Source organism: Ambystoma mexicanum, chromosome 14 (assembly GCF_040938575.1).
Source record: "Ambystoma mexicanum isolate Mex_15411 chromosome 14, UKY_AmexF1_1, whole genome shotgun sequence".
Taxonomy (NCBI): Eukaryota; Metazoa; Chordata; class Amphibia; order Caudata; family Ambystomatidae; genus Ambystoma; species Ambystoma mexicanum.
This window is the reverse complement of record NC_090940.1, coordinates 91,567,774-91,590,517: the sequence shown is the minus strand read 5'-3', so window position 1 is coordinate 91,590,517 and position 22,744 is coordinate 91,567,774. Positions and strand designations below refer to the sequence as shown.

General features: G+C 46.1%; 1 protein-coding gene across 2 annotated transcripts in view; it reads left to right on the top strand.

Annotated features, from left to right (window-relative positions):
- Window positions 1-22,744, top strand: part of PLEKHD1 (pleckstrin homology and coiled-coil domain containing D1) — a 310,344-nt gene that overhangs the window by 274,965 nt on the left and 12,635 nt on the right. For both annotated transcript variants that reach the window (XM_069638581.1, XM_069638582.1), the window contains 3 exons: window positions 5,969-6,147; window positions 14,949-15,081; window positions 19,511-19,655. In XM_069638581.1, coding sequence (XP_069494682.1) covers window positions 5,969-6,147; window positions 14,949-15,081; window positions 19,511-19,655 — 457 coding nt within the window. The remainder of the gene's footprint in view (window positions 1-5,968; window positions 6,148-14,948; window positions 15,082-19,510; window positions 19,656-22,744) is intronic.

Here is a 22,744-nt window from a genome sequence, read left to right as displayed (position 1 = left end):
TCCTGAGGAGATCGAAAAAGCGATACTCAAACTAAAAACATCTGAAGTCCCAGGCATGGATGGCTTGACTAATACTGACTTGAAGCAATCACCTGGTGAATGGGCAGCTGTAATAAATAAAATGTTTGAGCATTGTGGAAAAGCAAAAATGATCCCTGAGTCCTGGCAGCAAGCAACGGTCGTCCCAATTTACAATAAAGAAAGTAGAGAAGATGCAGAGAGCTATAGACCAATAGCGCTCCTAGATATTATCGGGAAGATCTATGCAACCCTTTTGCTGACAACATTCTAAAAATGCGCCATGTGCTGATGACTTTCAAATGGGCTTCAAGAAAAACGGAAGCACATCCGTGAATATCATGCTTCTGAATATTCTAAAGTCAAAAGTCAAGGCAGGGTCTCCTAAAGTTTACCTGGCGTTTGTCGACTTATCCAAAGCTTTCGACGAAGTCAACCGTAAAAACTCTGGTCCAAACTGGAAGCCTGGGACTGTCCTAATTCAATCTTAGACCCGGTGATCGCTCTGCATTCAAATACAAAGATACGTGTACGACTGAAACACCAAGGGACCCTGTCAGAGGAAATTCCAACAAACAGAGGAGTGAAACAAGGCTGCCCTCTAGCCCCGGCCCTTTTCACCACCTTTCTAGGAGACTACCAATATTCTGAAGCAAAAATTTGAGCGTTCCCCCAAAGATCGGAAAAACAGCAATTTCAAGAATCCTATACGCTGATGACCTGATTCTAATAGATCACACTCAAATCGGTCTACAGCATAAACTAACCAACTTGGCATGCTACATTGAAGAAAACAACTTGGAAATCAATAAAACCAAAACAAAAATGTTGGTTCTGGATAAAACGAAGGCAAAGATCTCAAGTACCAAGAACCAGAATTGGTTTCTTGAAAAAACCAAACTAGAAATAGTGTCCCATTACAAATACCTGGGAGTGACCATCGACGGCTCAACTCAAGAAACTATGATGCAGAGGACATTATGGGACAAAGTAAAGCAGTTAATGGCTCAAATAAGATCGATCGACATCAAATTTGGAAGATTGTCACTGCTTCCAGCCATTCAATTCTATAAAACAAAAATAGTCCCCTTGCTCATCTACGGAATGGACGCAACCCTTACTATGCCCACTTCAATATGGACGAAGTTAGAAGGCATGATATGGAAATCAGTGTTGGGCCTTCCCAAATCGACGTCTATGATAGCAATTAGGCATGAGTTGGGCCTTCTATCTTTAACTGCTTCTGTAGATCAAAGTTCAATGCAATTCTATAGAAAAACGCTGCTGTCAGATACATTACCAATCTAGAAAGTGATAGCAGAAGAAATCAAAGATGAGAAATGTAAAACACTCAACAAATGGGTCTCCCTCCAAAAAGAAAAACTGAGAGCCGTAGCTTGTACAGAAGAGGATCTGAAAAACAACCCGCAAAGGGTAAAAATAAAAATGGAATATAAAGACTGGATGGACACTAACGAGAAAGCAACCAAGAACAACCTCTTAGCGCATCTCCCTCCTACATTCAATAAAGTAAAACTCCCCTTGAACTACTGTATCAAATTCCAGAACAAACTGCTTCGAAAAACATTAATGAAAGCAAGACTCAACCTCTTAATGGCACTCGAAATCTTGGCCATAAGATCGACTTCAGGGTCAAACGAATGTAGAATCTGCAAAAATCTGGAGCAGCCTGAAACAGTAAGACACCTAGTAGTGGCATGCCCAAAAATGAGGCAATATAGATCAGTGTACCTCTGGCCCTTACTCACAGGATCCGTAATCGTAGACGAAGATATGGTCTGGAAACGACTGATCTCAGGGGAAACCACAAGATGGACCTTGGTAACCATATAAATGCTGGACTTGGCGCTGAAAAATATTAACGTACAAAAGAACGAGCGCAAACAAATCGCAAGTCTAGCCTGCACAGAACTGTTCCTACCCGATTGCTCCTCCTTGAGAGGAGGTCCCCATTTAGACTTCTATCTTTTGACTTTACCTTCTGCGAATTACTGAGGTCTTCAGTTCAGTCCCGCTTTTGATGTTGTGATGATTTGATGTTTTGTTTTATCTTTGCTCTGATACGAAATCAAACTTGTAAAAATCACACTTGATTAAACACAATAAATAAATAAATAAATTAAATAAAACTTACAGGCATATATTGTATGCACAGAGTGGATAGAGATGACTAGGAAGGACGCCTACGGTCATAATAGAGAGAGGCCTAGTTGAATTTATCAAATAGCCAGGTTCCGATCAGCCTCTTGAAATGCGGGTCCAAGAATTAATTTCTAAAGTGAATTGGAAGGTTGTTCCAGAACTTTGGTGCAGCTACTGGAAATATAGGGCCACTTCTGCTCCCCAGTCTACCCCTGCCTGCAATGCGCACTCTCTCTTGGTGATGACACAGTAGCTCCATTAAGAACGAAACATGTTAACATTTTCTCCAAAAACCAGAGATGGCCCTCTGATCCTTTCCTTCAGCTGGGAACCCGAGTCAGATGTGCAGAGTTGCGATGCAGTAAAGGCGCCACACATGCTTGTGGAGTGTGCTTGCAGTCTTTATGCAAACAAATATAAATAAGCCATTGTAGATCCCAAAAAAGACTAGTAAAATGCACAGGTAGACGAATCTATGCCCGATTGTCACCTACAAAGGACATTGCAGAGGGCTGCACGGTAAACGCCGCCCCCCAGAAGGTTGCTGACTCTTTCCCCTCACCACTTTTGGGGGCATCCCCCTGCACCTGCTTTCCTCCTGCACCATCCCCACTCCTCCCATCTGCCCCTAGCCCTTGGTCCATCTGGGATTCCAGTTTCCCGTCCACTGGACATACTGCGCGTCGCCCTATGTGCAATGCTCATTCGAGCGTCACGATTCCATCCGGCGTTTTGGAGAACACAATTGAAATCATCTCCAATAACTCTTTTTCAGCCGTTAAAGCACTGAGCTCATCCAGTCCCAACCACAGATGGTCCTGTGCTAGCTGAGCAATTGTTCAAGCAGCTCTTATCATTCTTTGAAGATAGAATTAATGAAATGTGGGTTTCCACCGGGTCCCGGCCCCCGCAGTTGGGGACCTCCCTTGCTGCCTTACACTCATCCTCTTTGGGATTTTCTCTCCAACCAGTCAGACCCACATTCTTTTGCCAGGGTTATAAACAAAAGTAACCTGACTAATTGCCCTGGAGATCCTGGCCCGTCAGTCATTGTCAAAGAGCGTGTGAAGCCCTAGCTGTGCTGATTGCCAAGAACCTGAACCTCTCCTTGGAAAAGGCATGTGTCCATGACATTGACATATATGAGATCACCCCTCCGTTACAAGAGCCTTCTATGGGGCCAACAGTCTGTTCTAAACATAGACCTATCTCGAGTGCGTCTTTATCGCCAAAGTACCCTCTTCTCATCCATAGGCCCACATGGTAATTTTAATTGGTTATTTGTAACGCGCTTAATACCCAGAGGTTTCTAAGCACGGACCTGGGGATTTAACCTGTGTTGCTCCACGTCGTCTAGCTTCCAAGGCTGGCGCGTTGCCCCTGAGCTATCCTCCCGGCCCAAATTTGAATGTCACAGTATATTTGGTGATAAACAATCTGATTTCAGACCAAACAGATGGATGGGAACTGCTCTATCGGGTGCCAGAGATAATCAACTCCAGTTGCTGGAGGTCGACGCATCTGTCAGCCGGGGGTCTGCAGGATCTGTTGACTGCTATCGAAACAGTAGTTGACCAGGTATTGTTAGACAAGCTGGAGAAGTAGATCATGATCAATGCTGGGGCCGGGAATCGGATTTTCGATCATATCATGTTTACCCATTATAAGGTACTCCAGATTTGTTAGACTACAACTCCCCTGATCCTTCACCACTCTCTAAGATGGCTAGGGCTGAAGAGAGTTGAAAGCCAAAACAGCTGGAAGGCCCCTTATGACTAACGGTGGTCTAGATCCTCCCTCTGCGGCAGCTCTTCGCCGGTATGATTAGATTCTCCTGAGTCCTTCCCCTAACGTATGAATTGTGGTGTCCCACAGGGATCCTGTTTATCGCCATCTCTCACCTCAAGCTCCTCCCACCCGTGACCTTTTGTTGAGGGAAGGCATGTCCTTGCACACATATGCAGATGGCACACAGATATTGTTGAGAATTATAGGTGCTCCTACCGATGATCTGATGCTCACCCAGGTCCTATTGGACATCATTCGGGCCTGGATGAAGGACAGCTGGCTTAGCCTGAACCACGTGAAGACAGACTTTCTTCTACTGGCTACTAACCCCATGAGGGATACAATGAATATCCTCTCACTTTGAATTTGTATTTGCAGGTCTAAGGTGTGCACCCAGAAAAAAAGTGCAATCTCACAGAGCTGTTTCAATTCCTCCTTATCAATTTCTTCCCAAGCTAACATCATCATTAGCTCATTTAGTTCTCACCAAACCCTGTTGAGTGAAATCTGCCCCTTTTTATTGGAATCTAGTTGTCCCACCAACGCTCGCGCTCTCATTGGGGCTGAGCTCGATTATTATAACGTCTTTTTCCTTGGCGCCAATCAGGTCCTTATTCACCGACTCCAGGTCCTACTGAAAAGCGCTGCCAGGAGAGTGACTAACACCCATCGTTGGGCTCACATCGCCCTGCCATAAAAAGGCTATATTAGTTTCCAAATATGCAAATATATATTTCATAGCCCTTACACTATCAGCCAGGGCATGGATTGGCTCAGCCCCAAATCAACTTCGAGACAAAGGCGGTCATTATGAGTTGGGCGGTAAGGGATTACCAGCACCAGTAAGGAGACCGGTGCCGGTAATCCCTTACCTCCCAATTCCAAGGTCCCTTAGCGGGAACCGTAAGGAACGTGTGGTCTGACCACACGTCCCTTACAGGTCCCGCTAAGGGACCAGGGTGCTAATAACAGGCTTGCTAGTCGTGAGCCCGTTATTAGCGCCCTCCTCATTCGCATTGAGCCCTATGGGGGCTCAAATAGGAATGGGGAATGGTTTGTTCAATGGGGACTTACCGGTCCCTCCAGGGTCGGAATACACCAGTAAATCCCCATTGAACAAGACCGGTGCCAGACCCGGTATTGGAGGCAGCCATGGCGCAAATAGCGCCATGGCTACCTCCAATCTCGGAATGAGGCCCAAAGTAAAATGGCATGAGCCTCGGAAATAAATTCCATCTATGGATGAATGCCTGACTGCAGACACTTGCTTCCAACAAGGGGTGTCCAACTCCAGGCTTCAAACCCTGTGTGTTTTCAGGACGTTAAATGCACCTTCCTCTCACGAATATTAATCAGGTCTATCCTTCAAATCTGACATGTTTCCATCACTCGAGGCTTGGAGTTGGACAACCCTGCTTCACACAGACTACTTTTCTGGGCCACCCCTTCCAGGTCCAGATAGCCAAGCTCTGTAATGCCTGTCCAGGCTACAGGATTAATCACCCCCTGATATTTCACAAGCATCTAAATACTATTCTCTTTCAAAGAGTTTCTCCTTCTCCTGATTGGGAGATTCTTTTAGGGTCTTCCAGTGCTGTCACACCCTCAAATATAGTCAAATCCAATACCTAACAACTGCCTTGTTGTCAGAGGGTTCCATCAATGTTGCATCTCATCCCAATTCACTTTACCCCCACTCCACCTAACAAGTAGCAGAAAGGGGCCGGACAACGATGTGCTGAAGACTCATTCATTCTATGCAATAGTTATTTAAAAGAAAAACATATTGTGGTTGGTTGCATAGACTAAAGCATGGGATTTCACATACATTGGACTACGACTCCCATGATCCCTCATGATTGATTATGCTGGCTAAGGCTGATGGTAGTTGTAGTCCAAACATTTGGAGAGGCAAAGGTTTCAGAAATCTGAACTAAAGCATGGCCTCCTAGTTAATGTGTTCGTGACCATCCCTTCTGTTTCTCCCGTTGCTGCTCAGGAGCTCTCCGTGGAAAAGCAGAAGACCCTCGAGATGCTGGCGCAGGACGAGAACCAGCAGGAGCCCCTCAGCAAGCAGAGCAAGTCCCCCGGCCCGAGCGAGGGGATCCACAGCAACCTAAAACAGATTGAGCTGAAGATGCAGCAGCTCCTGGAGGAGAAGCTCCTGGCCGAGAAAAGGTAAGTGCCCCAGTCTGGAGGGCCGGCAAGTACTGGTAAAGCAAGAAAGGTGAACTCTGGGTAAGATCTGATCTTATAACGACAGCCTTCTAAATGGAACTCGTTAATCTCACCTGTTCCCACTCATTTATCTCACACCTGGAAAAGTCTGCAGTCATTGGGTTAGCAAGACACCAACTATGCTGTGCCAGGGAGTGGCCTGGGTATCATTACTAGTACTATTATTATTATCCTTATCGTCATCATTATTATCATAATTATTAATACTATTGTTAGGCATTTACCATTCCAAATAAAGTATTAGCACCTGGGGTGGGGGACATAACCAATCAGGTTGCTTGGATCATGGGCTGAGCCTACCCATGCAGTCCTGCATTTCAAGCAACCGGATGGCTGTTTTCCCGCCCCGCCACCTTCGCCCACTCTCCCTTCTCTGGATTTCCAATTTCCCATCCCTCCCAACCCCAACCCCACTTACCTTATTACTTCAACTGCGGCAGCACCCACTGTCGCCACTGCTGCTGCCGCTCCGAGTCCCTTCTGGCTGCCATGGAAATGGAAGAGCTGCTCCATATGGAGCCCGCCTTCCTGATGCATGGCGGCCATCTTAAGAAAGTATTGTGCTTTTAGCACCCTGTATTTCCTGATTGCAAACCCGGGGTGTTAGTAGCCATAAGCACCTGTTCCACAGGCTGGACCGTGTGGTAACAGCACCGGTACCCGAGTTTATAGGCCGGAGTGTAGCCGTTACCGCCCAGTCCAGTCAATGTAATGTGTGCTCATGGCTTAATTTCAGTTTTTGAAAAAGTAAAATACCACCCAAGCCTTACTGCAATAAAGCAACAGCAGCCCCTCCCTTGTTCATCATGTGGTAGAGCTCAGCCAATTTATGAGCAAGGGGCCAAGAACAAGTGCAACCACAATGCATAAACGCACAGAGCGATGCTCAAATGATCCAACATTGACTGTGAAAACCAGTATCCACACTTGTGCCCGGATTTAATATAACAGATACTGTGTTGTCACTGTGGAAGATACTAGCATGCTTCCTGTGCCTGCAAGACTGCCCTGGGGTTGACCTTTGTTTTTGTCTTTTTCTTTCACATTCTTTTGCAGTCAATGGTTGCACTTTCCATCTTTTTAAAGCCTTCAAAGGCTGCTCTCCAAAGTAGATTTCAGTTTTAAGAGAGCATCTGAACGACAGAGCATAAATACTTTTTTCTGGCATTAAAAACTTGAGGCGAGGCATGCCAGAATATGCTTCCACCCACCGCCACTATGATGTAACCCTAATGCGTGTTCTTGTACCTATGAACTGTAACAAGTGCTTTCTGTAACTAGCGCCTAGATGCCTCAGGGCTTTGTGCGCTGAGATAAATGCAAAAATAAATAACTAAATAAAACAAAACTTTTAACAGGAACAGTACAATAAAAGTTTTTTAAAAAGTTATTAAACCAGAAAAGAAATAAAATGGTGCAATGAAATGAAGCACGTTTGAAATTACAATGCAATGGAGGGGCTTGTTTCTCGGTCAGTGGGCTGTTTCAAAAGTGCTAACATGTAGCCAAAGAGAGTAGGAAAGCAAAAGTAAAGAGACAATAAATATGAAAACCGCAAAAACGCTATTTTGGGGGGTTAATGTTCCGAGGAACAGCATGCGGTCTTTAATTTTCTGTTGTACATCTGGACAGCTCAGTGGTGCGTTTCTTGGGATTCTGCTCATTAGCTTTCTGTTGTATTTTTGCTTTTTTATTTGGGCATTAGGTGGCGCTTGTGCCACCTATAAGCCGAAACTATTGCATTAAAGTACAAATATGGAGAAATGGCTATGAGGAGGAATACAAAGCTTGTAGGTGTTGTTTGGATATTTGCCCACCCATTGACTGACTGTGGCCATGCTAATCCCTATGGCCATTCCTTCCACTTCCTACCCCTGCCCCACCCAAAACATGTCCTCATGGGAACTCTTTGAGCTCGCTTTAATCAATCCTTATCATCAAACGTTGTGCTCAAAGTGCCTGCCAGGGTTTTTTCAGTCTCCCGAGAGTTAATAACTTAATTAGAGCTGTAAACCAGCTACTTGTGTAATATAAATGTCGTAACCGGGTCTGACTTCAGCCACTCGATTTTTAATGCCCTATGTGTTTGCTTCACTGAAGCCCTGTTAAAAACAAGCATTGGTAAAGCCAACCGTTTGGGCTTGCGTACAAGTATGAGGCATTTACCAGGCACTGCTATTAGATGCCCCCAAGTACTCACAACATTTTGCACCTGCTCCCCTCTATGGCCTGTTAATACCACTACGCAGTGCCTGCCAAGTGCCTTTCCTATTCCTACACAAAAGCCCAAATTGTTTGCATTGTCAGTGCTTGTTTAGAATTGACTGTATCTTCTCCTGTACCAGGAGCCTGCACACTTTGATTCTCCAGATATTTTGGACTACAACTCCCATCAGCACTTGCTAGCAGAGCCAGTGGTGAGAGGTGACGGGAGGTGTAGTGCAAAACATACATAGAGTCGCAAGTTGCAGACCCCTACTACCTGTTCCCTGGAATCAGGATTGAATATGAAGGCTGCAGACTGCAGGCTTCCCTTCCCTCTTCTTCTGTAACACTAGAGAAATTCTGGGACAAGAGGGTGGTGCAAACCAGGAATGGGGCAAGGGGTTGGTGCAAGCCAGGAATGGGGGCAAGGGGGTTGAGCAGGCCAGGAATGGGTGCTTTGAAAGAGCTGTGTCTGTTTCAAGCCAAGTTTCCCATGAGGGAGTGAGGTATACTGACAGAGCTGGAATGTTCCCACGAGTGGCAAACACAGCGGCTGTTTCAGGTCAGGAATGAGGTGCACTGGCAGAGCTCTCAATAGCTTCCAGGATTGGAATGGCAGGGGGCTACATACAACAGGATAGATATGAACTGTGTGTAGGTCTGGAAAAGATCGGGGGCTACCCTAATGTCGGGACTGTTGGGACTCGGGGCTAGCTAGCATTTTGGTTGCAGCTCCTAAGATTATATCCGGGGCTAGAAGCAAAAGATGCTGAACTACAGCCCCTTAAACCGCCCCACCTAGCAACGTCTCTGGCTGGGGGCGTCACCCAAGAGCCCACACTTACTTTGTCTTCTTGGTTGGAAGAATACCATCATGAAGAAAACCAAGGGCTACTCCTCGAATGCACCCAAGACTATCTTCCAAGGTCCTCCAGAGTGGGGGAGGACCAGCCAAGACCTAATGCTGAGAGTACCTCTGTGTATTTAACCTCGAGAAACATGGCTACCCGGAGAAGAAGGCTTCATCAGTTCAGGGGCCAAAGATCAAAAGATAGAGAAAACATAGGTGACAAATCCCCCCTTGGTTCACATGGTGCGGGAGCTGGGGTACTCTGAGGGTTAGGAGCAGCCACCAGCTATGTGGTACAACTCAGATAGAGGGCATATGAAGGGTTGACCAGGGCCTGCCCCGTCTTCCCCCAAGCTCCCTGCTGCTACCTGTTGATAGCCACTTATCAGGCATGGCCGCAGTATGCACCGTCAGGGCCATGTGCGTCATGCGAAGTGGGGAAAAGCGCCCAATGTTATCACCATTTGGTGGAAATAATGTAGAAAGGAAATCGCTGCCATACAAGAAGGAACTTCAGAGAACATAGACGCACCAAACGAAAGTGTGCACAGGAGACATGCACGCTGCCTGACAACTGCAGTGGCTGAAGCGTAGAATGACCTGGCTGCAATTACACAAATGCCTGACCTTAAGATGGCGGACAGGGTACTTGAGCTCTGGGATCACTGGAGATGGGGCAGTGGCTTCCTTGAGTCAGTAAAGAATACACAACCCCTGAGCCATATTTACAACACTTGGGCCCACACATGGAAGGAGGTGGAATCTATTAGCGACTAACAATGAAATAAAAGTAGGCTAACAGCTGTAAAGGGACTCACCAAACGCGACAATCACTAGGGCCATTAATGTTTAAACTATCTTATACAATTAAGTAGAAACAAGGCAGAAGTGTGGATAACAGGTCGGTGTTCCAGAGGTTTGGTGTTACAGCACTGAGAGGAGGAGAGGGAGAGCTATGGAGAGGAAACCTGAGGTGGCCGAGCCAAATAGTCAACCTTACAGGAAGAATGCTGAACAGACTATGGCTAAGCCAAGTGAGGCACAGTATAAGGAGGTCAAGGGCAAAGTAAGGGGGCTGCTGGGGGCTAAGACCCAAAGGCTGGTAGGAGCCAAACTTTAGTGGAGAAAGGCCAACAGAGTAATACTAGTCCAGATACTGCATAGTTGCCAGCATGACCCATTCTAATCTCTAGGTGCTTATCCAGTCCTGTTTTTTTCTTTGCATTACGGATCTTGTAGTCTGTGTTTTATAATGGGAAAGTGGAACTCCAAGTCCCAGAATGCAAAAAAAAAACAGGACTGGATAAGCACCTACAGATTGGACTGGGTCAAGTTGGCAACTATGTGGTAGCTGCAAAGCCACTAGAGCGAAGGAACTTTGCAGTGCTTGGAAACTTCAATGAAACCCATGGTGACCTCCGTCAAAGAGCGATACCCAAGGCCAAGGCAAGAAGCGTGCTGGGGCACATAACACTCCCTGAGACTGCAAGCGCTTTGAAGGGTCTCTGGGACTGTATCGTCAATCTGGAAAAGTGAATACCCTTTATTTGAATAATAGACGTAACTTGATGGCCGTGGGCCAACCGTCTTATGCACCGAATTATAGAAATATAAACTGCTATGCTTGACCAAGGAGCAGCCATTTTAAATGTAGCAAGAATCACCATTTTGCTTGTTAACTCATTGCTTTCTGTCTAAAAACTGCTTTGCAGCTTACAATTCTTGCGGATTCTGCTTACTCTGCTCAACTGTTAACATTGTTGTCTGAATATGAAAGGGCAAGGTCGCGGGACTGAAGAGTTTGCTGAAACTCCTCATGAGTAGCCCAGAGAGGAATGCCCACGCTCCCTCTCTGTAGCCTTGGGAGGAAGCTGCAGGGCATTTAATCACTTCACAGCTGCCAGCCAGTCTCGTACGATGGTAGAATATGTTAGAATAATACAGTTAAATGCTTGAATTACGCTTTTCTTACGGCCCCCCTTCGCAAAACCCTTTAGAACGTGTCGGCTCCCAGGACACGAATAGTACCTCATAGATAGCAAAGCTTGGAATGTGGCTCTTCCCCCGTGTGCAGCTTGCTTCCAAGAACAGAACCACTGTGTTCTAAACAGTGGTCGAAGTGAGCGGGAACGGTTGGGAGCGGTGCTCCTCTACTTTTTAAAATTAAGTTTTACAGCTCCTATACTTATATTTTAAAAAGAAACCGTTCCGGAACGGTTTTGTTTTAAAATAACAGTGTAGGAAGCAGTTGAAACTTGCACTTTCTGTGCACTGCCCTGAACATTCCCTTAAACAGCAGGCAAATGTGTTTGGAGGTTTGTATTGTGTGTAGGAGGGGGCAAGGCAATGGGGTTTGTGAGGAGCGGGGCAGGCCAGCAGGGAACATAGTTCCACTACTTCTTTTCTTACACTTCGACCACTGGTTCTAAAAGATGCCTCCGCACTTTCTAAATTGCACATTGTTATTAGAATAGACATCTAAAGCATTATAATCGTCATACTCGTCGGATATGTCCATCGTCATCCCGAGTTCAAAGGAACTTATTAAAGAGGGGTGTTGAACATGACTTTGTTGATTGTATGATATGCATTTTGTATATATGTAACTGATTTACGCAATTCGCTCTCTTGCGTCCCTCGAGGTCTAGGAAACTCACGTTGTGGGGCGTGAGATCAGAATTGGACAATTGATTCTATCTTTTGCTTGCAATAAACCCTAGCATTGGGAATTTGAACCTCGTGTCTGGCGCATCTTTTAATGTATGGTTATTGCCTTGTTTCCATAGCACGAGGGGCCCCTAGGGGCCCCCTTCAGTATGGATTAGAGTAGGGACTGGATATTAGAATTGAGACAACGGGTCCTTCTACCATAGTCCCTTCACACCTTCACATGCCTTGAATGACCTTTCACCCTGGCACTCTCCTAATTGTTGGTTATTTCCCAGGATCCTGTAAGAGTTTGTACTGAATCTATAACTTGTAGTTGGGAAAACACGATTTGGCGGAACCCAGGCCAGGGGTACGAGACGATCCAAGAAGAGGAACTACAAAAAAAGGGGTGAAGTACCCCTTTGTGCTGGGAGGTAGTGCATACACACCCCTGGACCTAGAGTTCTGCTGGTTAGTAAAGTGGTTTTTATGGGGGACCCCCTTTCTTTTGAACGGATCCTTTACTTTGCCAAGAAGACTCATCCTTATGCAACCCTTTCCCGCTCAATCTCTGCCCTTTTGGTATGACTTGAATTAAAATTCTCATACTTAATTTTTGACTTGTAAGAGTACTCAGTTACTCCATCGTAACACAAGGTATACTATAAAAATACCCCAGTACAGTACATCTAAGCATCCTTTCAAGCCCCTCCTCTTTTCTTGCCACCCCTTACCTGCTTGGCTACTATGCATGCCGATGCAAATAGGAGGAATATCCTTGTCCTCAGCACTTATTAACCAGACTGCTCCTAACCAGAAGTGTTTTTCTTTTATGTTTTGACAAATTTTCTGCTTTATTAACAGAACAGATTTAAGTCCGGTTATTTTTGCTTTCTTGATTTTGTGCTCAGTTGTGCTTAGTAAAGTTATGTTTACTTCTCCATTTTCGCTACTTTTACTGTGTACCATCCACAGGACTCTAGTAGTGGGGGGTAAGCAGTGCCAGGTCCAGGGGCAATAGCAAACCTTTGTGAGGGTCCGGTACAGATCCAAAGGAGTCTTTACAACATGCAACAAGCCCACAAAAAAGCAAAACGATCTGGCATAGGAGGCGTCCCGGTGACTTGAAGTGTGTTTCCTATGGTGCACCAATGGTTGAGGGGATATAAAAGACACACTTGACTGACTTGTGTGCATTGATTATATCGAATAGAAAACAACTAATGACATTTTAACAAATAAAAAAACAATGAAAACAAAAATAACTAATTTTGGGAAAAATTCAAAATGGGTTTGGGAGTGGGAATAGTGGGTTTGGGCATGGGGGAAAAGTATTACAAAAAAAGGGGGTCTTTGGAGGGGAACCCCCCAAAAACAATGAAAATAAAATGAGTTATTTTGGTTTTAGTTGTTTTTTATTCGTTAAAATTTCATTTGTTGTTTTTTCATTCAATGAAATCACATGTAATCAAGTGACTGCTTTCATCTCCAGAAGTCAGTTGGTTATCTATATAAATGCTGTCATTTATATAGCGCCTTTACCATTGTTATAGTCTCAATGCGCTGGTAGGAGAAATGCCCTGGGGGCCCGAAGTCCAGAGTGTTGGAGGTCATGGAATAAGATTATAATGCATGTGTGCATTTGGCCAAACAAGGCTTAGAAGGGCTGGCCAGGCTCTGGTAGAGAGAAGGCTTAGCAGGGCTGGCCAGGCTATGGTAGAGAGGAGCCTTAGAAGGGCTTGCCAGGCTCCTCTAGAGAGAAGGCTTAGCAGGGCTGGCCAGGCTCTGGTAGAGAGAAGGCTTAGCAGGGCTGGCCAGGCTCCATTAGAGAGAAGGCTTAGAAGGGCTGGCCAGGCTCCTGTAGAGAGAAGGCTTAGCAGGGCTGGCAAGGCTCCGGTAGAGAGAAGGCTTAGCAGGGCTGGCCAGGCTCCAGTAGAGAGAAGGCTTAGCAGGGCTGGCCAGGCTCCGGTAGAGAGAAGGCTTAGCAGGGCTGGCCAGGCTCCATTAGAGAGAAGGCTTAGCAGGGCTGGCCAGGCTCCATTAGAGAGGAGCCTTAGAAGGGCTTGCCAGGCTCCTCTAGAGAGAAGGCTTAGCAGGGCTGGCCAGGCTATGGTAGAGAGGAGCCTTAGAAGGGCTTGCCAGGCTCCTCTAGAGAGAAGGCTTAGCAGGGCTGGCCAGGCTCTGGTAGAGAGAAGGCTTAGCAGGGCTGGCCAGGCTCCGGTAGAGAGAAGGCTTAGCAGGGCTGGCCAGGCTCTGGTAGAGAGAAGGCTTAGCAGGGCTGGCCAGTCTCCGGTAGAGAGAAGGCTTAGCAGGGCTGGCCAGGCTCCAGTAGAGAGAAGGCTTAGCAGGGCTGGCCAGGCTCCGGTAGAGAGAAGGCTTAGCAGGGCTGGCCAGGCTCCATTAGAGAGAAGGCTTAGCAGGGCTGGCCAGGCTCCATTAGAGAGAAGGCTTAGCAGGGCTGGCCAGGCTCGGGTAGAGAGAAGGTTTAGCAGGGCTGGCCAGGTTCGGGTAGAGAGAAGGCTTAGCAGGGCTGGCGAGGCTCCATTAGAGAGAAGGCTTAGCAGGGCTCGCCAGGCTCTGGTAGAGAGAAGTCTTAGCAGGGCTGGCCAGGCTCCGGTATAGAGAAGGCTTAGCAGGACTGGCCAGGCGCCATTAGAGAGAAGGCTTAGCAGGGCTGGCCAGGCTCCATTAGAGAGAAGGCTTAGCAGGGCTGGTCAGGCTCTGGTAGAAAGAAGGCTTAGCAGGGCTGGCCAGGCTCTGGTAGAGAGAAGGTTTAGCAGGGCTGGCCAGGCTCTGGTAGAGAGCAACCCATGGCGTCAGGCATGTGAATGGGGGCACAGCGTGACATTGATTAACCTTTGTAACACAATAGGTACCCCAGCAGGTGACCCCTAATTAGCATGAGTGACCCTATCATGCCTTTAGGGCACATCAGAACCAAGGAGATGATCACTCTTGGGATTGCAGCTGAGAAATATAATATATGGTGCAACCGACAATGTTGAATTCTCTTCCTTGTTTTCATGCTCTGTGGCAGGATGAAGGAAAATGAGGAGAAGTCCCAAGCCTTGGAGGAGGAGCGGGAGTTTTACTCCTCCCAGTCGCAGGCCCTGCAGAACTCCCTCTCTGAACTCACCGCGGAAAAACAGCAGACAGAGTCCGACCTCAAGGTACTCGAGAGGGCTGATGGCAGTAGCAGGCCATGCACCTGGTGTGTGCTTGTCATTGAGCAGGGGAGGTGCACTGTGAGCATGCAGCGCTCCATATTCTTCATCATGGAGCTCTATGGTCTTCTTGTGCTTTTATCCAAACGATCATCTGATCAACATAGACAGCAAACAACGGATCATCCGAAATTTTGAGAACTGATGGAGAATATGCTTTCACCCCCACTTTGGGGGGTGGGCATGGCCATTAGCAGCCCCCAGTTCGGGCCTCGGTGAGGGATCGGGGCCGTTAAATGCAGTGTCCACTTCCCCACAGCGGGGGTGAAAACCTTTCGCACCCAGGGTTTAACTGCAGTGCCAATGGTTTAATTATTTTCCTGCACAGATTGGTGCACAAGCAATGCCAATCTCTGGTTAAAAAAAAAAAACTAAGATGGCTGCCACCATAGGCAAAAGGGACAAACTCCCTTTTTCATTTCTATGGTGGCGGCCGGGAGCGGGAGGAGCACCGAGGCCGCAGCACAAAGCTCCGGTCCAGCAGGTAAGTGTGGAAGGAGGAGCTGGTGAAGAGGTTTGGATTGTTTTGGGCAGTTGGGGAGGCAACAGGGAGAGAGGCTCCCTGCTTCCACCTTAAATTAAAGAAAATGGCGCCTCTCTGTGAAAGGTCTTGGGTGGCTGGAACAGCGGGCAGAGAATGTGCATTCTCGTTCGGTGTTCCAGCCACCTAATTGGCTACTCACACTTACACTTACACTTAGTGAATGACCACTTTCTCAAAAGATTCTCAACATTTCTTTGGTCATTTGAGAGACTAAAAAACCCTTAGGAAGCCACAGTCTTGCTCTGCCATTGAAATAGAGGGGATATAAAGATAAAATACCTTTTAACCAAGAAAGTCTTCTTCGGCGGGTTCAACTTACTTTACTGGTTTAATTTACTGGGTTTAAATTACTGGTGTAGTTGGATAGTTTGTTCATAAAAGTAATAAAGATAGGGTGGGAATATGTTGCATAAGTACCTTATGGGATATGTGTAACATGAAGTTCTGTTTACACACAAAAGAAGGAAGGCCACTGCTGATATGTGAGAGTGTATGTGAATGAATGTTGGAGATTATTTGGGTATGAGCCTGATTATTTGTAGTTTTGTCTAAAATATTGATTTTATGCTAAGCATACGCACTAGTATCATAATAAATATCGCACATATATTTTTGTACTGATGAAATAAAATGTATATGTAATGTACTGAGTTAGTGGGACTTGTCATCCTTTGTTCACTGGTCCACGTCCACCCCCGTATCTCGTTTACATCAGATTGCAGCCCTCTGGCCCACAGAGATGGAGATCCCATGCTGCTTCCTGGCGATTTAATATTTTCCTGTGGGTTATGTTATGTGATGTTAAGTTGATTTACAACGCACACTGCTGCCATTTTCATGCCCTCCAGGCGCTCATGTGGCTCTGCAAGGAGTAAGGTTTGTTAGTGAGGGGGAGAGGATAGATTTTCTGCGCATCTGTTGATGTGTGCAGAACCGGGAGAAACTGGTGTTTGTGCATGTGAGCTTTCTGGGTGTGCTTTGTTTTGTGCACTGGGCTTGTTGGGACCGGAAGGGCGGCGTCCAGAGTTTGACTTGTTTGTTGTCCGAGGTGGTTGGGTTTGTGTAGCTTGGTTAGATTGATGTGCGGTTTGCATGTTTTGGTGGGTACATTCACTAGCCCTCTAGGTATATGTTGTAGGTTAGGAGTGCGGGTTGTGTGGGAGGGAAGAAGTGGTTAGTGGGTTTTAGGTGATTTCTGGTTATTTGTAGTTATGTTATTGTTTTCCATTCTACATTTATCTCTTATTTTCCTTGTTTCTGGTTCTGGTTTGTAGATGCAGGGATTGTGTGGGTTGAGCGGTCCATTCATGGGGTGGTTGTTAAATGGTTGATCAGTGTTAATCTCGGCGAGTTGAAAATCCAGTTTTTTAGACTTTTCCTGAAAGTGAGTTTTTTTTTCTCGTAGAGTCTTGTTTGTATTTGGAGATCAGTGTTGGATTCTAAGTCTCTCATCAGCTGGTGTCGGGTGATTTCTGTCTGGATGAATTTGTCTCCTTGCCCGTGTAGTGATGTATGGACAATGTAGAGGGTTTTGAAGTTGATGTGTTACTTTACTGGTTGTCGTTGTAGACTTCTTATGGCCGGTGTGATGTGCTCTCTTCTAATCAATCTCAGAATTAGCCGCGCTGTAGTTTTTCTGAGATGCGTGAATAGCTTTCTGGTGTTTTGTTGAGGAATTCCCAGGTACAAACTATATGCGTAGTCTATCCTTGATAATACCAACGAGAGGATTGCGAGGGGTCTGTGTGCAAAGCAGAGCTAGGGAAGGATGCCTCTTATTAATCAGAGGACGTAGAAGCATTTTTTAGCTAATGCGTTGACTTGTGGTTCCGTTGTCCATGAGGATTCACAGGTCTACTGTCGCTGTTGACATCTCCGGTTGGGTTCCCATGGTCAGGACCATGTGAGGGATGTCTGTGTTGGACTGTTTTCTTGTATGCACCTGTCAGCCAGGCCCTACTGACATGGTGAGGGTGTGAAGAGGTGTCTCAGACCTTTGCCCCTCCCCTGCGCCCTCAGCAGCCTTTAGGACACTGCTGAATGGTAGCAGCTGAAGAGAAACACGCCTCTAAAGAGCCCTCTTTACTTCTGGTTCACAGGGGCACTGCCTCTGTCTTCTCTGGTCCAACTGAGAACTTTAAAATCAGAAAATACACGTTGGAAGCATTATCATTTTTCCTTAGCTTTGATTTTCAGTGTATTGTCCTGCGTAAAATAGCTCACTGTTTCTGCAATTCTTTTACTTCGTCTATAGCTTTAAGAAATTTTCTCTGAAAGTATATTCCCGGCGTGAAATTGCATGGACCAACAAATGTGTCATTTCTTTGGTTTGTTTTCACGTAGTTTCCGTGTTCCGTTACATGATCTTTCAGCATTAATTTCTTTGCCTTTTTCAATTTTCCTAATTGAGACTTGAACACATTAGTACATATAAAATATATGATTTCTCTGAATCCCATTTGAAAGACCTACATCTTCCGAAATAAGGAACTCATTAACTGGCTAGTTTAATATTTAAAGGGTCTTGCTTCTATACAATTAGTTAGACTCTGAGATAAGGTGATCTAAATGATATACACCATGAAGACATGTGGCGAAGGACAGCCTTGCCTTGGTCTTCCCTGGGATTCATGCGTCTGCTGAGATCATGTCCTGTGCTGCCCTTTGATCTCTTGCTTCCGGAAAGAATACTTGAATTCCTCCAGTGCATCGCCCACATAGCCAAGTCTCCTGAACACTTCCAAGCCCCCAATAACCAGTGCGAGCTATCTCGGCATTGATGGCAGGCATCATTGGAAAGAGCTGACCTAGCTATGCTTTTATGTATCCATTGAGTCAGCTGCCACCAAGTACGGAGCCCTTGGTTGAAATGACCCCCGTCAGCAGTCATCTGTTAAGACGGGTGAGGAGGGGTGTTGCTAGGTCTGGCAGAGATCCGGGGATACGCTAATGTCGGGAATCGGGGCTAGCTAGCCTTTTGGTTGTAGGCCCTGAGCTTCTATCCGGTGCTACACCAAAAGACTCGGGGCTATAGCGCCACTAGCAACGCCTCTGCGGGTGGGCGGCAGTTTTGAAAATATCTCCATATCCTCATTTCGGAGAGATATCGGGCCCAAAGGCTTGCATTTAGATGTATTCGTGGAAATATATCTTTTGACTGAATTTTGACTCGTCGTCTGTTTAACTGCATTTTGTTTACCGATTTGTGCTGCCAAAAGGTATGTGGTAGGTTGGGGTAAGGCAATAGGGAGTGGGGAGAGGGTGTGCTGGGGGTCTCACGCTGATTCTGGACGTTAATAAAATGTAGAAAAAGCAGTAACAAATATTTGAGGAGTAGAATTTTGATGAAAACACATTGATCCCTAGCCGAATGGGTTTGAGGGTTAGAGTCATTGCTAGGCCCCTCTTCTATTTCCAGTATTGCTATTGAACAGATTGCATCGGGTTGGGGGCCATACGTATCTTTACTTTAGAATCCACTCATCACACTCCCAGCTTTTGGACTCAGCTGTTAGCGCCAGGAGAGGTCAAGGGTAGACCTCTCCATACGCAATGATTCTAGAGTCATGGTGTGGATGTGTGTGTGTATTTAGACACTGCCGACAGTCCCTTACTTAAGTTGGTAGGATAGTTCATTAGGTTGATGCATCCGCTGCAGAAATAGGTGGGCGGGCAGCAGGTCAGAGATTGAAACCCCCGGTACGGCGAACAAAGCCTTTTATTCTCCCAGGGTTTGATAAAATAATAGCATTGAATAATTATACAACACATTTCTAGAGCAGGTACACACTTGCTGTGACACACTTAACCTTCGCATGTTCTTTGACTTAGGCTGAAATGAAGGCCCGCATGGACCTAGAGCGGCGCCTGAGGGAGGCGGAGGAGGCTCTGAAGAGCTTGGAGCAGGGCCTGAACTCCAAGGAGCGGAACAGGGAGAAGGAGGAGAAGATGAAAGCCGACGTCAGCCATCTGAAGAGTAAGTCCTCCGCCCTCTCCCGCGCACGGCCGATGATTGAAGGTGCGCAGCACTCACTGTGGTATATCCACAGAAGGAAAGCTGGCACCTAGAAGCACTTGTGCAAGCTTTCATTGTGTGATTTTATAAACAAGTGAAATACACCTGGTTTACTAACAGAAATACAAGTGCAAACTGCGGTCCTGATTTGCAAAGATTTGCAATGAAGCAAAGCAGGAGGCGTCTGTGGTCATGTCACGCCTCCTACCTTCTGCCTAGGCCAGAAAGCCTAAAACTGGAGCTAGTCTGGCAATGGCTGGGTCATTTCTGACAGGCACTTGGGCAAAGCCTTGTGGTTGGCATTTGTGCGTCAGCATCTCAAGGATGCTCCTTGCAGATTCCGATCGGCTCCAGCTTTACACTTTGTGGATCAGGAATCCGGCAGGACCAGGGCAGATTCCTGACTTTCTCCAATGCAACTGTGTGGATCAGGCCCCATGCGGGTAAGTTTGACCTCCTCCTGCCTAAGTTACACCCAGGAGCAGCCAGGGGAGTGTTCAGGTAATTGACAATGATTGCATCTACCCAGTTGCACCGAAGGATTCACAAGGCAGAAGCAGATTTCCTCCTGATTGTCCTGGTAGTAGAAATACAATCCTGCCTGAAACGACCAGAAGTCAGGAATTTCACTTCATCAAATGTGAGAAATCGATTGTGAATTCCTTACGAAGAGTTTATCCTAACAGAGGGTCCCTTCGGCAGTTAAAAACTCACTTCTTTAAATTGAAAAAAGAAGTTGTTTTTCTTGTGCATTTGGCCGTGTGTAGGTTTCTGACCCTGGACTGGTGGTTGGCCTCTCTGACCAGCATGCTCCTTGCTCCTGGGAATCACCTGCTTTTGCATACTCAGTTTACAGCACACCTAGTGAACATAAGTTCCAGAAATTGCACCATGGGTTAGTTATACAAATGTCCCTGGACCTTGTGCCTTGTGAGTCAGCCCCAGCGAGATCAGCTTCATCACATGCAAATCCTCTGTTGTGGAAGCCAGCAAATACTTTGAAGACCTTTAACAGTCCTCCCTTGTAATATTCTTCTGCCATTATCATATGGGTATAATATATGTGAGGATAAGTCTATACCCATGTAGTTTAGTGCTTAAATGTCCTCTGACTATATTCAGGTTTAAATGGGCATATCCAATTATGTAAGGGTGACCAATCCTGTACAGTGGTGTCATGCCTAAAGTAACCTGTACAATGCACAGCTAATCTAAAACATACAAATACATTTCTGTGACATGTGATCTTATGTACTATGGTAAGAGCTTTCAGGTGATCATGAGACACTGGCAGATGACATGGCACATATTGGCCATTTGGGAGAGCTCTCACCAGGCCTTCTCTGAGCCAAGAGGATATGGCTTGGATATTGAGCAAAAAGGAGATTACCTGGCATTTACCATTGCGGTTCTTTGCCGCTACCCGTATCTCTGTCCGTCTGTCTGGCCTCCTGCCCGGCGATCTGTAAAATGTACCCGGCTGGCAGGTCCATCGGCTGTCTCTATTTCTCCCCCTTATTGATGTCTTGAGGTTGAGCCTAAAAACATCCAAGGTTCGGAACCCAACCGAGATGATAGGCAGGCCTTCAGGCTGCGAACGTCAGCCCGCAGTGCACATGTATCCCGAAAATACACATGTACTTAATGTCATTCTGATTATTTGCCCATATACTAGTTCATTCTGAAAATCAGATTGGATTTTGTTGTTGGTTCGGTCAAGGAGTGCAGCCTAAGTGAGTTGACTGTAAAACTCTTTAATAAAAAGATTTCCCTTGAGTGGTCCTTCCCATGTTATGATATCAGGTATGGATGATATCAGGTATAGATGTTATCAGGTATGGAGGGTATCAGGTATGGATTATATCAGGCTACTGCAAGAATTCTTCAAAGGCTTCCTGCCAGAGGCGTAGACAGGGTAGGGCCAGAGCGGGTAAAGCTCACCCGAAATCTGTAACTGCCCACTCAGCAGCACTTTGTGGGCATTTACAGATGTTAGTGTCACTGTGGTGGGCCCAACTACATTAGCTTCAGGCCCCACTAGTTAGACAGTCCTGGCTACGCCTCTGCTTCCTGCAATTTAAGAATTATTTCAAATGAGGCCATCCATCCAACAGTTACATTACTCTTCTCCAGGGTGATGTTTTCACCTGTGGGTTTTCCTCGGACCTACGCAGGAGCCTCAACCATCCCAACTTCACCCTAAGAGTGGTCTCTGAGACCAGAGAAGCGGTGCAACGTTCCTTGTTCAATTCTTCATATAGTGTGGCTATAACATGCGTCAGAGTCTCTGGTTGTGTTTGCCAAAAGATGGTCTGCTAGTTTTGGTTCTCTTTCCTCCACACCCCCACACAGGGGCAACAATCTGATGTGAAGACCTGTAAGGGAAAATGGAGAGGATGTTGTGGTTCTTGCCTGAAGATTTATTCCATGGCATCTTACAGAGAGAGGCATTCCGGTCCCTACACTCAGCAGATCTGATACCACTACCCACCTCCTTGTAAATGTCTGGGCTACGGGCATTACCTCCCTAGCCTCCCAGGTTGATAAGCCTTGCTCATGATATCCTACTTAAAAAATTACGTCTTTCAGTATCTTGTAGCCTTTTACAATTCTGATGTCTAGCAAAGCATAAGATACACGTCTTTGACCTCAATTCCGATCTTAGACTTAACAGACCAATCATAACTGAAACCTCTATCACAGATACCAGCCATGTCTCTGCCCATTCCCTCTGAATACAAAACTGTATAAAATAATATAGCAGGCCCTCCTTAGGGGAGGTTGCTGTAATCCTGAGGGATTTATTCTCCTACTTGAAACTTGCCCCCATCTTCTCAAAGGGGCTAAACATTTGTCCATTCAATTTCAGATCTCATCTTCCTATTCTGATAATTTCCTTTAAGTATTCCACCGCCCATGGGGTCTGATGTCAATGTAGCCCATGAGCCATCATTCAATCTTTATCTTTGCCCTGCCTAATGCCATTACGACGTAGGCTACACAACCATTAACCTGGACTAGATAATTCTCTAGTTTTATTTACAGTGCCA